Source organism: Rhinolophus sinicus, chromosome 17 (assembly GCF_057876585.1).
Source record: "Rhinolophus sinicus isolate RSI-liver-muscle chromosome 17, RSI-T2T, whole genome shotgun sequence".
Classification (NCBI taxonomy): domain Eukaryota; kingdom Metazoa; phylum Chordata; class Mammalia; order Chiroptera; family Rhinolophidae; genus Rhinolophus; species Rhinolophus sinicus.
Genome location: NC_142517.1, coordinates 128,696,828 through 128,713,358, shown reverse-complemented (window position 1 = coordinate 128,713,358; position 16,531 = coordinate 128,696,828). Strand labels below are relative to the sequence as shown.

Here is a 16,531-nt window from a genome sequence, read left to right as displayed (position 1 = left end):
TCCTTCCCAACTTTTAATGGTCAAATGTGTGTTGGACCAGGCCGTTCTGTATCTCTCTTCCTCCGACCAGTCTTGAGGTGGCTTCTTCTGTATATCCTTAGTTGTAGGGCTTCGGTTCAGCTAGACTTCAGGTGATTCTCAATGATATATTTTTTGTAGTTTAGTTTTAATTTTGATGTGGTTGGAAGAGAAGGTAAGCACAGTGTTTACCTACTTTGCTATCTTGACCAGGAAAAAAAAGTTATCGTTGTAGTTTGGGATCTAGCTGTCTAAAATGTAATTATAATAAACCTTTGTGTATGATATTTTCAGTGGCTTTATTTTTCTAAATAATCACTTTTTCAATTTGTAAAATGAGCATATAATATTTTAAAATCATAGAAAGAGAAAAGTATACGAGAGACGTTAAATTAACCATAATACTACCATACATGTTTGCTTTATTTTCTTTTAATCTTTGTATATATTTTCAAAATAATGATAAAAAGGATTATGCTGTTTTACATCCTACTTTCATTTAATATTATACTCTGTTTTCTATTTTATTGTATGTTCTTTACAAATTTAAGGAATTGTGTATTTCTTCAGATGGATAAAGTATGCTTTATTTTAATCATTCTTATATATTTGGAAGCTAAGACTACCCATTTTTTTCATATTGTCAGAAATATTTTAGTTTGATTATTTACTCAAGATGTTTCCTAGACATGGAATTTTTGGATCAAATGTACATGGATATTTTACATTTCATGACATAAATTACCAAATTACTTTCCCCAACTCTTACATATGTAGGCAAAACACACCCTTGTACTTAAGCTTTTTGACTATCAAGTCAAGTACAGCAAAATAATTTTGGCCTTATGTGCAAAGAGATTTTTCTGTCCTCCTGCTTCTCTCTTTTTCTTCCTCCTCACTCTGTACACCTCAAAGGCACATGATGTTCATTCTACATCTTCCTTCTGGAATATTTATGTTTCTTTAATTTTATAATCATATTTACATCTTTAGATGTAAGAATTTATTTACATTTTTTTTAAATCTTCCTTTTATATTGTGAGTTTCATATATATTTTCTAAATTCAACCCTGAGGTATAGAATGTAGGTACATACATACTTGCATACACCTATATACATATATCTGTTAATGTACTTTTTATTAATCTCATAGGTACTTGGTACAAATGTGTATATATACATATACCTTTAAGTTTAAAATAAACATATATACATGAATATTTCAGTTTTTAATTAGAATAGATGCTTTATTTTCTGAACTCATGCATACCCGAGAATGACTTTCTGTGGCTTTGTTATATGTTTAGGGATACTTATGGGTTAAGACTCAAAGGTCTGTCTGTGTATCTCATTTCAATGGACATCTGGGGTGGCCAGAAGCTATGGAGCCAGTTTTAGCTCCTTAGTAGGAAACCCTTAGGTCTGGGGTTTTTTCCCTCACTACTTTTATTCAGCTCTTATCACTGTGAATGTGTGGATAGTTTTCCATAAATTCCACGTGGGATGTGCTTAGCCCATCCAATGTGTATAATCAAGTCTTTTTTCTCTTCTATTCTGAAATGTTTCTTTAATTATCATTTTTTATTATTGTTTATATTCCAAACCTTGTCAAATAATCAAAAGCTAGAATTGTTAGTCAAACCTACATTTTGTAACATAATATCCATTGTGTCTCTACTCATTTTCATCTTTATCCTTTACTTAATTTACCTAGATTATTAAGTTTGTCCTCCACAGGACTGTGTATGTGTTTTCATTGTCAATTCTATTATAGCTAATAGGGATTTGTCGTAAGGAAAATGAGGAGAAAAGAATGTTCATCAAGTTAATAACTATACTTCAACAGAGTCTTAGTGTGCTGAGTGACATGGAAAGTACAAGCTGGCAAAGCAAGGCTTAGGGAACTGAGTTTTCATAGATAATGTGTTATAGATTGAACACTGACACCAAGGAAAACAGAGCTATGGATATATGTTTCCCTTCTAGGTCACAGCAGTTTTAGTCTTCACTAACTGAATTATACTATATAACTAAATCATAACATAGAACTGAAAGCAGGCTTAGCAAATATTTAAGTACCTGTACTGGGTTGGGGAATTTGACTTCTTTCTAGATGTTATTGAAAAATAGATTTCGTCCCTGTGACCAGTTCAGTGCCAATACACCAAAGTCTATTGCCCATTCTTCTTTGAAGCACCACTTCATGGTGGGGAAATTCATTCCATAATAAAATCACAATGTAGAAATCAAAAGTTTTCAATTCTACTATTGCAATTTACATTTCTTTGAAATTCTTAGTTCACTCACTCCCTTCTTATTTCATTATCTTTTCAGCTCACCCTGTTGTTTTTAATTCTGCTCTCTCATTTTATCTCAGTGTTTCTTAACCTTTCCCCACATTTCAGAGAGACCAGGTCTTTCTGGATACTACTGAACAGGTTAAGGCTCTGTCTAAAATGCTTTCATATTTTTCGTGTAAGTCATTTTCAGGCTGATGCCTTTTCCTTTGATTGAGGGTGACGTTGATGTTCTCTTTCTCTTGCACTCCAGTACTTCTTCAGAGGCCCCGTGTTGTATATCTTCAATTTACTCATTCTGGAATGATCCATCCAGATCCTGGGATCACCAGTAGACCATAGATTCCACTTTCTGTCTATTTGCATTCGTAGAACTCTTTTCTCTAAGCTCTCCCAATATCCAGTGTTTCAGGCAATTTGGGGAGCTCTGTTATACTGAGGTGGAATCTTGCCATGCCCTGTCTTCCTGCCTATGCCTTTGATACTTTGGAATTTTGGAGTCCCTGTATAATAACATTCAGTGTGCACTTTGCATCCAAGGTCTTGCTACAGGTGCCGTAGCTACAACATTATACTTGCTGTGACTGTAGCTCTAATGGGTACTACCACTGCCATCACCCTTCATTGTTTTCTTAAAGTTAACCTTCAAATGAATGAATAAAAGTGGTTGCCAGTAGAATAGTCCTGTTTTATTCTTAAAGAATATTAGGAATTTCTCATTAGTTAACAAATTTCTCTAATTCAGGAGCCAGATGATAAATGTATGAGAGCGCTGCCTGACATTTTTAGGTAGGAAAAAGGATGATTTCATTTAACCAAAAGCACATATAAGCATCATATCTTTTCCCCCCCTGAATCCATTTCCATTGGAGAGGGTGGGAGGGTCAGAGGGGTAGGGGGAGGGAAGGGGGGAGAGAGAGAGAATTTGTGTGTGTCGGGGGATGTAGGTGTTGTCTAGACTAGACAATACCCAAATAAATACCCAGCTAAGATATATTGGATGTTAGAAGTAAGAGTGCTATGGAGAAAAATAAAGCTAAAAAGAAAGGTGGAGAATCCATACTTCCAATTTCCCATTATTATGTGGTTTAAAATGTCATCAAAGTTATTTTTATGGAAAATTGAGTGAAGCTATTTTAATCGAAAACAGTCAGTATTGTTATTTGAAGTAGCTTTTAAACCACAAGCCATTTATACTTACATTTAATGACTGAAGATCTGTATGATTACTATTAATCTCTGCTGTGTGATATTATGAAAAAGGCTATGCTCACTGCTTGGCAGACACTATGATATATGCTTGCTTAAGCTATTTTATTTAATCCTTACAACACCTGTATAAGTTAAGTATTATTTATCCCTCAGAAGATGAAGAAAATAAGCCTTAGAGAGATTAAATAACTGGCCCGAGGGAGCATAGCTAACAAATACCAAAACCAGGATTTGAACCTAAATTTCTATGATCCAAAAGTCATATTTGTAATGACTACACCTTTCAGCTTCAAGCTGAAGCAGAATGAACAAAACAACAAATCCATTGGTTTTAATCCAAACTGTTTTCCAGAGCTTGCACGGGATTTGGCCCCTGCCTACCTCTCCAACTTCATTTTAGACTACATAGGCCATGCTCTTTACTCTCAGCCCCCTTGGTTTCCTTTCTGTTCCTTAAGTACCTCATTTCGAGGGCCTTTGAATATGCTGTTTCCTTTCCTCTCCCCCTTTTCTCTATGTCTTTGCCTCTTCCTTCTCTTCCAGGTGCTAGCTCACATGTCATTTGCTCAGAGTCCTCTTCTGACCACTGTATATAAAGAACATGCCCCTCCCAATTAAGTCTCTCCTATCACCTGTTATTTCCTTCATAGCCTGTAACCCATCTGAAATGAGTCTCTTCACATATTTGTTATGTCTGTCTCTACAGACTGTAAGCTCTTTGAGGGTAGGAACCTTCCACCTCTTTGTTATTACTGTATCTACTGAACTTAGATTTCAAGTACTCCTCTAACAGATGTTGAGGAAACAATTGAAGGAAAAAAAATGGGTGAATGACTTTGAAATTCATATGTTTGTTTCTACTTGGGAATGGCATCTTTAATTTTTTTCGATGAAATGTATTTGAAAATGCCTTTATTAATTTTGAGTGTTCTAAAGCATATGTAAGCCTTGATCAGGATACTTAATATCATCACAAACTATTATAGCTTCCTGCAGTAAAAGATGTCTGCTTTGGTTTTGATATGCCCTGTGGTCTTGTTAAAATAACTAACCTGAAAATGAACATTATTTAATAAGAATATAACTCTCTGTTTATCTGCATTAGAATGACAGTGTTGTAGAATCATAACAAAATTTTAGCTACATAAGGACTTAGTATACTTTCTAATCTAACTGAAATATTGTAGAAATGTAAGAAGGCTTCTCAAAAGCTATCTGGGTAGATCCAGGTCTAGAAAAATGGAACAAGACACTTCCCATTATATTAGAGAAATTCTTATTGTGTTTCTTCTACTTGTTCCCCCCTCACCCATTATAGTGAATATTCCTATAGGAGCAATAGATTATCTATAGCATTTAATGAAAATAAATAAATATGTATTTCAGAAAGAATAGTTCTAAGTTGATCTCAAATCCATAAGAAATGAAACAATAGCTTTCATGGGAGCCATGACACTGAAATCATTGCAAGTTATTCCATATAAGGCAGCTATAATATAGACACAGAGGCCCACAGGCTAGAGCTTCAATTAGAAAGAAAAAGATGTGTCAGGTTCAGGATAAAACAAAAATCATCAAATTTTATATACTGTATTTTGTTCCACAGTTGGCAATTGAAACTACTACATATGAACCTCATATTCAGAAACCACAATTTTTTTTTTAAAAATCAGGTTATCAATAACCTATGAATATTTTGGAGTCATGCTTACATGACAAAGGGATTCCTCATTCTTCAGAAATGTTTCTTGAAAATACTGTTTGATTTACAAACATAAATTTATACACATTTCTAAAACACAAGATATGCCTTGCCATTATGTCTTCTTAGAAGCCAAAGATTTATTTTCTAAGAGTCAGGGAAAGCAAAAGCAAACTACAGTGTCTGTTTCTATAAAGGAGATGAAGAAAATGGACATGTGTTTCATCAATGTAAATGATATGTCCAGTGAATGTCGGCAGTGGACATATAAAGCATTCTATAAAGTTCAAAGATACTGTTTTCGCTAGGAGGTGACCCTTGTAATACCAGTGTAATCAAGACCTGCATTGTCTATCTTATTATTCTTTTAAGGTCAGCAGCAACATTGGCTCACTTACTTTTATATGGTAGAGTATGGAACCCAGTGTAGGTGACTGTGAAATTTAGCTTTTGTTCTATGAATAAGAGGATTTTTTATGCTGACTCTGTAGAACGCCAGTTCTCTTCAGTGCTTTGTTTATAGAATGATCACACGATATGGGGGAAATATTATTCATCCCCAAATAACTATGCATATAAATCGTAGAAACATAGGCTGCTAGGGACCAAGGAATTATCTTGTCAAAAATCTTCCTTGTAGAGATGAAGCTAGTCTTAGAGTCCTGGTGACCATTGTAATGAGGATTTATTTGTTTTTGTGTGTTTGTACGTGCAGGAGTACATGGATTCCAATAAATACATTGAGCATCTGCTAACTCAACTCGAGGAGCAACACAGAAGCCTCTGGAGGTGAGTGAAATCCATGTCCTCAATTTATGGCGGTCTCTACAGCTTTGGTCTTGATCACAGACGCAGGGAATTGGAAAATGGTCTCTTGTTCCACTTGATCCAAGAGCATCACTGGGGGTAAGAATCACCAGAGGCTACCTAGAGGATTCTGTTCCTTTAATTAAAGTAAAGCAACGGTGCCAAAAGTTGTCGGTGAGTGAAAGATCTGCTCAGAGCTGGAAGGATGGTAGAGATTATGAACCTTGTCAAGATCAGTGAATTAATTTTTCCAGGGTGACATGGCAACCTTATGTTGTGGAACCTAAATTATCTGACCCTTGCTTTCTTAAATATTATTTAAGTCTTTCTGTAATTGAAACAAAGGACATTTCTGCTTAAAAATTCTACTCTTCACATTAAAGAAGAATATTTTAAGAATGCTGTTGTATAGGTTTCTAATGTTTAGTATTTGTTCTGCATGCTGGGTTCTGATTCTCAGTAAGAAAAGGTATGTGAAAATACTTGTGCAGGTAAATTGGAAAAAGAAGTTAGTATCACAGAAGTTGTATTTTCAAGTTATTGGTTTCCTGGGGGCCTCTTGGGAATTGAGAGAGGCAAAGATGGTTGTGATGTTATTAATGAGATATTTAGGGTCCCTGGTCATGTTCTTTATAGGTGTTGCTATGGAATCTGAATTCTTTTTGCTAAATTCCTACAACTCGTGTTATCTGGACTAAATATGCTAGTGTTTAATTACACGATGCTCACATTGCACTGGAAGTGTTTCATATAATTAGCTTTGTCTTCCTGTGGTCAATAAACCCCTAAGGTTCTTTATTTCTTATCCCTCGTGGCATGGAACAGAGTGCGCTCTCTGACCACAGAGATGGTGGGTAAATAATTGCTAACATTGTGGCTTTCTCGTCCACTCTCATCCTAGTCCATCACCATTGGTCTCTGTACCAGGCTATACTGCCCTTTCTTCATGAACCCTTGAAACAAATCCTAATAACCTTGAAATTTGTCCTCCTGCGGAAATCTAGTTCTGGGGTAAAGTGCCCAGTACTTTCATTTGCCCTACTCTTATATTAGTTTTCCTGCTAGAGAACCGATTTATGGTTATAGTAATAGACAATGTTCTATTTCAATACATAGAAAAATTGCTAAGATATAATAGAAGTGTGTAATTTTTAAGTCTGCTTGTCACTAACAGACACACCAGTTAATTTTATATAACTTGATGCAATATTTGTTAGATTTGTTTTTGAGAGCTATAACCTGGTGTTCATATAGTTTTCTATTGTGAGCCAGTATATTGTGTTAATATAATCAACAACAATGTGTTTATGGTTATGTGTCTTTAGAGTCATATTTTCCATAGATCTAATACAAAGTATATTTAAAAGGTTATTTTACTGAATAACATTTTCTTTCAGCTACTTGAATAGTCTGTTATCTTCTAAGAGAAAAATACACCAAAATTATGAATACCACCTGACGAAAGAAATTTAGAGTTTAATTTGGTCAGTAAGTGTGTCTTATACACATCACGGAGAAGGAGTAATGGTTTCACAGGTCTTTGAACCAAATTCCTGCATGGAAAGAATATGTTTCTGCTTTCTCAAGGCAGCTAATAAAACTCTTTTGGTCTTCTCCAATATGATTAAATTACAGTCCAATTTCAGGCACTGAATTAACCTAACACAAAGCGCTTAGAATTTTGTGTGCACTCACTTCCATTATCCTTCAGAAATTGAATTATTGTTTGTGAAGAAGCATAACCTTATATATAGTGCTAGAGGATCTAATAAAACTACATTTGAATAACAAGAAAGGGCAATAATGACATTTGAATAATCAGAATAACTACCAGTGAGAAAATGGAAATGGGTAGTATTGAAAAGAAAATGAAAACTGATAATAGCATGTTTATATACTATTTATTGAATAATGCAATTGATTATATTTTATGAACAGATCTTGACTGACTTAAAGTGATAGGCTTTTCGATGATTATTACAATGTCATAATAGCAGCTGTGTGGCTAAATTGTTTTTGGTGAAGCATATGTGAGTGACAGTGAGCAGTGTGGGGAATTCTTTCTGGTAATGATTACATTTTTTAAATGCTTTCTTGAGTATGGGTAGAATCTATGATGTGCAGAGGATCATGGTGACAGCATGTCATGTATACAAGCACAACTGGATTGTCTGAAGTTAAACAAATGTTCCCATAACTCAGTATAAACCTTTTTCTGACTTCATTATGCTTTTGATTTGTAGCTGGTAAAATTTTCATGGAGTGGTCTACTTGTCATTGCTCCTGGTACTATCTCATGGCCTTCCATTTATAATTGAGCTAACGTGTAACTTAAAAGAAAAGACAAATTCTGAATATTTAGTTCTTCCACCCGTAATGGTAGTCATCATTAATTTATGGCCACAATGTTTGAGGATCGATCAAAAGCGTGGTAGACACATGTCATATTGTGCTTGACACTTGCTGAGTGAAAAATGGGTTGGACAAATGGTAGGAGATTGGGTACAAGAATTAAGTCTCTCCTTATTTTCATGGAGGGGGTGCTATTTGTCTTTAATAGGTTTTAGTCATTTCTTATAGCATAACCATCTGCTGTGACACAAATATATTGTGGTAATCATACTCTTAAGATAACTGGTTATTTTGGGGCCCTGTTTAGTATTCTACTGAAATAGACCTATAATCTATCTCTGGGTTTTCAAATTGCTAAGGAATTTGTGAAGTCCAAATATAGCTATCTAGCAATGAGCAGTCATTTAGCTCAACTGTCTTTTTTTGACACCTATGGAGTCAGAATCTAGAACTTAGTCTAAGACTTGAGTACAAGTCTGGGTGTGTTGTATTTGCTCTGCATCTCCCTGCTTGATGATGAAAAAGAAACATACCCATGGCAACTTGTTTACTGGTTGATGTTGAAATATGATCATCAATTTCTGCATGTTTGTTTTAATATGGAAAGTTAAAATTAGGAAAAAAACGCTCATTTGCACTTAATGATTTTTATAACATTTGTTACTATTTCCGATTTGGCTAAATATATCTGTGATTGACAAAGATTGTAAGAAAACAACTGCTAAGAGTATCTGTCTTCTACATATGATAGAAATCCTTATCTATTTGCAACCTCAAATTAAGAGGTTAGAATAAACACAAATAGTTTGAAAATGCAAATCAAATTCATGAATACTTATGGTATTAGTGACTTTTTCATGGCACATATGTGAAGTTATGTATAAAAAAATGGAAACAGCATAATGCTATAGAAGTGGGAAGAGGGCTGGACTGGAGGTTTCAGAGGCTTGGACTCTGGTCCTGGCCTGCCAAACTGGCTGTTGGGTGACATCTGAGGCTGTTTCCTTATCTGTAAAAAGAAGGTATCGATATAGCTAGGATTTAAGATTACTAAGCACCGAGATTATGTGAAACATAATGTCTGAAGTCCTACTACATTTATATAGCGTGTTAGACATGTATAATCTCATTTTCTCTCTGACACTTAAATACTACGTAATGATCAACTAGTATGATACGTATAGTATAGAAATCTTCAAGAACATGAGTAGCAATGACTACTATAACAGAAATGCTTAAAAATTTGCCAGTAACTCAACCAGATATTGTCAAAGTGCTTATTTCAAATTTTCATAGCTCAAATTGAAGAAAGTGTTATCAGTAGCCTATAAATAAAGTAGATGGGCATGACTAAAATTAAATGACAATATCTGGTGAAATGCAGAGTGCTACCTGCCAGCCAACAGATGGCAGATCACCAAAAGTCCCATTTGAACAGCTTTAACTAGGCTAGGGTTTCTCAATTCAGGCAGTATTGACATTTGGGGCCAGGTCATTCCTTATCATGGGTGGGAGTGGGGTTGTCCTGTCCATTATAAGATGTCTGGCATAATCCCTAGTCACTGTTATTGGTGTTTTAAGTAAAATAAAGGTACGGTGTGGTCAAATTTGAAATATACTACGTAAAACCAAGTTTTAAAATGATTTTAATTGCAGAACTTTTCAGAGCCAGTTATATAGCTAACATGTGTTATACACATCAAATATAGGACATCAAATATAATTCTGACTTCTTAAAATAATCTGTCATATTTTTCTTGAAGTACCTACTTGAATTAAGGTTCCAAGAAATATATTTTGGGAAATGGTGATCTATCCAGTTTGAAAGCCAAATATACAAAAACATGGCTTGTACCCTCTTCCTCTCCTCCTTCTCCCTACCCCTTCACTGGTACTCGGTGAAAGGGATGGGTGACTTAGTAAAAGGGCAGCTAGTACTGTGAGGAGCCTGAGTTGTTGGTAAAAGGGGAAAGTAGGTATGTGGAAAAGCCAATGCCAACTTCTTTACCATTTTCTTGATGGGTAGCCCAAGCCTCAATACCAAATTCCAAGAATTTGAAGAACGATTGATGACAAGCTATGTTGACCATAGTAAAGCACTTAACTCCTGCTTCCCCAGGAAGAGAAATGGGTTCTGCATCACCAAGGGGAGGACAAGCCTTCCTTCAAAAGCGTGACTAGATCCCTGGTTGTAACAAGATTGCCTAAGGCCTATCCCTTCCAACAATAAAATGATGATTTCAGTACATCTAAAATTCTTAAAAATAGTCTTTTGTTTTTTGGCTTATATGTGATTCTTAGTCTAAGGAGAGAGATAGGAAAAAATGGGCAAAAGCTTTCTTTTTATTCTCATCATGGTTCAAAATGTTACTTTTAAGTAGAGTGAACATTGAAATAAAATGGTCTATATTCCAAATATTCATTCATGTTCTCCAAAATTTTGATATATTTATGTATTTTTGGGATATAGATAATTGGCACCAGTGCCTACAGTTTGTCAGTGCTAACCTTAACTTCTGTAAACTGTGAATGAGTGATATTAAAATTGCTTACTGAGAGGCCCCATGCTATTCTATCCTTGGGAAAAGAAAATTATTTGCTAATGTGTTATCTAGAAACTGTTTTGTAGTTGTGAAATAGAGATAATAAGCAAAAGCACATATGCCCCAAGAAAAGTCAAGCCCAGAACCTCTCAGAGATTTACTTTCTATGCATCTTGGGTCTCCGAATCATATTATCCAGGCATCTTAAGAATTAGCATGGCTCTATCCTCATGGGGTTAATTTACGTAGACTAAGGAGATGCAAAGTATGAAACAGGTTGCCTTTGCTGTAATCATACATTTCCACTGGGAGATCTTAATTGGCAACAAGTAAAATTGCTCTGCATGAATTCTCAGTGGTGGACACCACATAAAATAAGAACTGTGAATTTTTTTTTTTTTTTAATTCCCATCAAGAGAAAAAGAGGCTATCTCTGGGGGACAGAATGGATAGCAAACAAAGAGAGAGCTCGGTGTTCTGCAAGAGCAATAAAAGCTCTGAAAGTAAAACCTCATGCTATGCCAACTCAATAACAGCACATGGTTTCCCAGCTCTGCATTCAGGTCTCACTCTGCTGAAGTCAAAGAAGGCCAGGGTTAGCAAGCTTTACATAATCTTCCCCTCCGCTCAACCCTTGAGCTGGATTTCTATCATAGCTGTATTCAGGGCAAGTGTAAGCAAGAGGGCCACCCTGGAAACCCATCATTGTCACTTCTCAATTACCCACCAGGCGTTGTTTCAGAGATGCAGCCAGTCCCAGACCCCTGCCAAGATAAGAGTCTTGCCTCTAAGTCGTGCCCTCTGCCCAGCCCTAGGGAGAATAAATCAGGGCTCTGGAAATTGGGTATTGCCACATGTTTCAACAGTTATGTCATCCCTGAGCAGTGATGGGGAGGGCTATGGGCTGAGCCGTTTCCCAAAGGATACTTATTATAGACTGATGGTTCTGCTTTATAGAAGCAAAGGAACATTTAGGCTTCTTCTCATTAGCTCTGAAGCCCCTGATGAAATGGCACGGCTGTCTTGAAGGTGACTTGCTCAGCAATAGAAGGGGCTTGTAGAACTAAGTCCAGGAAGATATCTGTATTGACTGAAACAGAAGATCACCCAGGTTCATATTTGACCTGATACTTTAGGATTCATCAACATTATCGTTTATCTAGGTGATCTGTTTGGTATACATGTTTATCTACTTTGGGGGTTGCCTAGTGTTTGAACCCAGGTCTTCCGGGACAAGGAGATACAAAAAAGGTTAGACTGAAACTCTACAGGAGCTTTATGTGTCTGATTCCCTGTTTCTTATCAAATCTTTCCACCCTTCTATTTTTTTTTTTTTTTTTTTTTGAAGGGACATCCTAATCCAGCAGAGAACACACACTTAGGTCCTAACCCAATAAATGTAAAAAGTAGACTATTTAAAATCATATGGGTGATGAACACACAATGGGATTTATAGATGATGTAATACAGAATTGTACACCTGAAATCTAGGTAATTTCACTAACAATTGTCACCCCAATAAATTTAATAAAATTAAATTTAAAAAATAAAAAATCATATGGGTTGCATTTCATCCTCTTTACCCCAAATCTTGTTTGCAAAAAATGAACATACATTTACTGTAAAACAGGTTTTTTTTTTGTTTGTTTTTTTTTTTTTAGAGACTCTACTTCAAATGTCCAAAAGTTTCCCAAAGAAGTTTGTGTTTCGATCTGAGTCCTGAGTAGGAGCAGCTCTAGTGGAGTGAGGGCAGATGAAGAATTGCTTACGGAATAGATTGAATTTGAACTGCCTGTAAGGATTTTAGTATAACTATGCATATGATGATGGGAAATTCAGGTCTAGAGTTCTTTATAGTTAATATATAAACTGCAGTATGGATAGAGGCATTAGATTAACCTACAAAGATATAAAATTGCCCTCTAATGTAACTAAGGAAATATCCTTACTTCACAGATGGATTTACTGCAGCTATGGGAAGCTTGAGTTGAATAATAGCGTATAAGTAGGTCCACAGATGATTTGAAAATAATTCAACTTGTAATTTAAACAGGTTTATATTCTTCAAGAAACACTCTCAAAGTACCAAACATATTTCAACATCAATAGGATTTGGGGGTCACCCAGAGAAATTTACCACTATTTAATCAAAAAACATTTGGCTTGAAATACGTTTGTTATTTTTAGATCCATGCTTATCTTAATATGACGGCCAGGAAACTAATGTGATTTATTTATCTGAAATTAAAATAAAGAGCCTCGAGCAAAAGGCATTTTGCAGATTTATTTGGGGTAATAAAGATCACAAATACTCCCTACTAAGTTGAAAGAAGAAAAACTCCAGCAGGCAAACATATAAATGACTGCTCAACAGAGATGCATGTGTTCAGGTCAACGTGCATCAACAGTAGGAATGACAAAGTGCCTGTTTTTTGTTTGTTTGTTTGTTTGTTTTTGGAAGGAGGAATTAAATGGGTAATTTACCATGGCCTTCTATTTAATTTAAATTTTAATGGAAAAATAAACAAACAAACACTAACTTGTTAGTGCGTGAGCATACTTTTGATTTTGTTTTAAGGGGGATTGGTTTGTAGGATTTAATTTTATATGTATCTCTATATGGGTAACTGGAGTTAAAAGGAGTAATTTTTTTGCTTAACTCCACTCCCCATTTTTTTTTTTTTTTTTTTACCTTTCCATGGTCAGAGGCCTGGAAGGGAGTTCTAGCACCCCACTTTCATACCCCGCCCTTAACTCCAGGGAGAGGTGTTTGGGCCTCTCTGAAAACAGGAAATACAAAATGGATTTTTTTTTCTCCTCAAAGTTTTTAACGATGGTGCATTGTATACTTTTGTACTATATTACAAATTAGACATCATAAATAATCCCACAAAGAACTGAGGGTGGAAAGGTGCCCTGAATCAAAGAATCGGGAATAGGTTGATGAAACTATGAAGTAGTTGGTAGAAAGCACACATTAGATAGCTCAGGGCAGAGAAAACTTCTACGAATGTGAACATCTGTTGCAGGGTTGGTTGAGGTCAACAACCCGTGGCTGGTTTCCTGGCCCAGAAACCCTCATGAGTTTGCTTTACTGGAACTTGACTTACTTGTTGCTCAGGGTTTGCCCTCTTCTGAACACTCACTGAATAAGTATTATATACTGGAGTGCCAAAAAAAGTACACATTTTAAGAGGTGTTATCTATGTATTACTTTTTGAAGTTGAATTGAATTACGGTAGCAATGTGTAGTATGACGTTTGCTCAAAAGATGGCATTAATCAAATGAAGGCTAGCATCGTCATTCATTGTATTGCAATTTGAATACAGTTTTTTTCCTTTCTTAAAATGTGTATACATTTTTTTGGCACCCTCTGTATGTACCCTCTATGGAGATTATTGTAGATTTTTCACTGGAGGTAAATGTCTGCCTGAGAGAGAAGAAGCACTGTAGCTTTCAATTCTGCATTACTACCTTAACCAGCTTTTACTAGTAGGGAGATCTCTCGCTTAGACCTGGGGATGCTCTGCATGTTGTTGCCTTTCCTCTCCACTTCCCAATTATGAGGCCAACACTTCAGCAAAATACCCCAAACAGGTGCCGGACAGTGGCTCTATCCTTACCCTCAGTGACCTCTGCACCAGTTCTAACCATGCAGCTCTCAATCTCAGTCTGTCTTATTTCCTAATTATCTCACGATGGTGGGTTTTGTAGTCCTAAGGTCTTTGACCTGTAGGACCAAGTCTTCTCATTCCCCATGTCCCTCCTAGTGCTTAGCATATGACATAGAATTTGAAAATAAAACTGCCTATCTTGAAAGCGTAGAGACAGCTGGAAGTGTGCTTTAGTTATCTTTATACTTAAGTGACTTAGCACGTTATAGATGTTCAATGCATTTCTTAAGCCATTGAAGGAATGCGTGATGATTCAACAAGAGAATTGACTAAAGGAGCATGTGTTCATTAGCAATGAGCCCACCTTTATTGGGAAGACCATATAAGAAACAAGTCAAGCAAGTATAGCAAAGTCATTTGTCTCCGTGGCGTGCAAATGCTGAAACTGGCATTTGTCTCCGTGGCATGCAAATGCTGAAACTGGCACTTGCACAGTTTCAAGGTAGTTACTGTTAGGACGTTAAAGATGGAATATTTAATGAAAATGTAAACATGATAGTGGTATGTAAAGCAAGGAAGAATGCTTGTTTCACTATACTCGTTTATGCTGCTTTCAAAATTCAGTCATAAAGAAGTCTTAATGTATGTCATGTCTGCATGATGGGTCATTATGTATCCCATGGAAGACTCTAACCAGTAACAATAATAAAGTGTGTATTTCTGCCTCCAATTTTACTCCATTTATCTACCAATTTTATCTTGAGCTGCAAACAACCTCATCAATAGAAGCAATGAAAACATATCTCATAATTTTTAAAGAAAGGAATTAAGAAGAGACTGTGGTAGGTAAAAGTAAACAAATAAATAGTAAATCAATGATAAAAATCAAGGCCTAAAATAGTAGGGTATTTTTTTCCCCACTGCGAATAAAGTCAGTTAGAGAAAAATTATAGACACAAAGACCAAGCTCCTTTTAGAAATAGAATCATGGCTTAACCTGAAGACCTACAAAGGTGGTATTTACAGAGAAGTTCTCGAGAATTTTGGCAAGACGGACATACACTTGAAGTCAGAGGGGAATTCAAAATAAATGATGACATAGGCTGCCAAATGGAGGGTGAGTTGTCAAAGGATTGATTAGTGGCATGGAAGACAATGTGGGGAAATAAAGTAAAAAGGTGAAAAATGAGAACAACCAGCGACTAAAGTAAATTTTCATTTTATTAGCTAAGTGCTTTAGATAACCTAGTTATTCATAAGGGGTACTTTCCATCTCCTAAAATATTACTGATATGCATTCTAGCCCAGGTGGGACTGGTATTTGGAGGCATACCAATACAGTCGGGTTCTCTGTTCTGATTGGTTGGTGACTGTGTTGTACTGTTGCTAAGTTCTAAAAATATCCCTGGTGTATTCCCTGCAGTGTGGCGCTCAGGTCCTGAGTCTACCCCTTACTGCATAGTTCTGGGAAAGTCATTTAGGCATTCTGGACCTCTGTTTCCCATTGGTAATGAGACAGGGTTGAAGTAAGTGATTTTAACAGCCCTTTCTTTAGAGTTAACAATCTTTAATTCTTACCAGTTATCTTGGTAGGACAGTTGAAAGGTTGGGTGATGAAGCCAGAAGAGAAATGATAGATATATAGAATTACGGATAGTTAGAAGTGACAGTTTCCCTTCCTGAAAGAAGGGAAAAAAATATTTTTTATGTACCTAGTTTTCTTTAAGCTCTAACTCTTGGGCTGTGTCTTGGCACTGAACATTCCAGAGGTAATAAAACAGCATGCTGGCAGACCCAGGGCACCAGAGCAGGGCCAGAATCTGTGACCACTTTCAAAAGGGTTTCCAGGAAATTGTTCTATTGAATAATGTTTAAGTTTCCACAGAAGCTATGAACACAGCACGGGGCAAAAATGAAAGTCAATTGCACAATATTAAAAAAAAGAAAAGAAAAGGGCAGCTCTGGGGTTTTGGTCCCTATTAAG

The 16,531-nt window shown here is 36.0% G+C and overlaps 1 protein-coding gene across 7 annotated transcripts in view; it reads left to right on the top strand.

Annotated features, from left to right (window-relative positions):
- NCKAP5 (NCK associated protein 5) overlaps positions 1-16,531 on the top strand; it is a 967,526-nt gene that overhangs the window by 380,855 nt on the left and 570,140 nt on the right. For all 7 annotated transcript variants that reach the window (XM_088794122.1, XM_088794125.1, XM_088794123.1 and 4 more), the window contains one exon: positions 5,946-6,019. In XM_088794122.1, the coding sequence (XP_088650248.1) occupies positions 5,946-6,019 (74 nt within the window). The remainder of the gene's footprint in view (positions 1-5,945; positions 6,020-16,531) is intronic.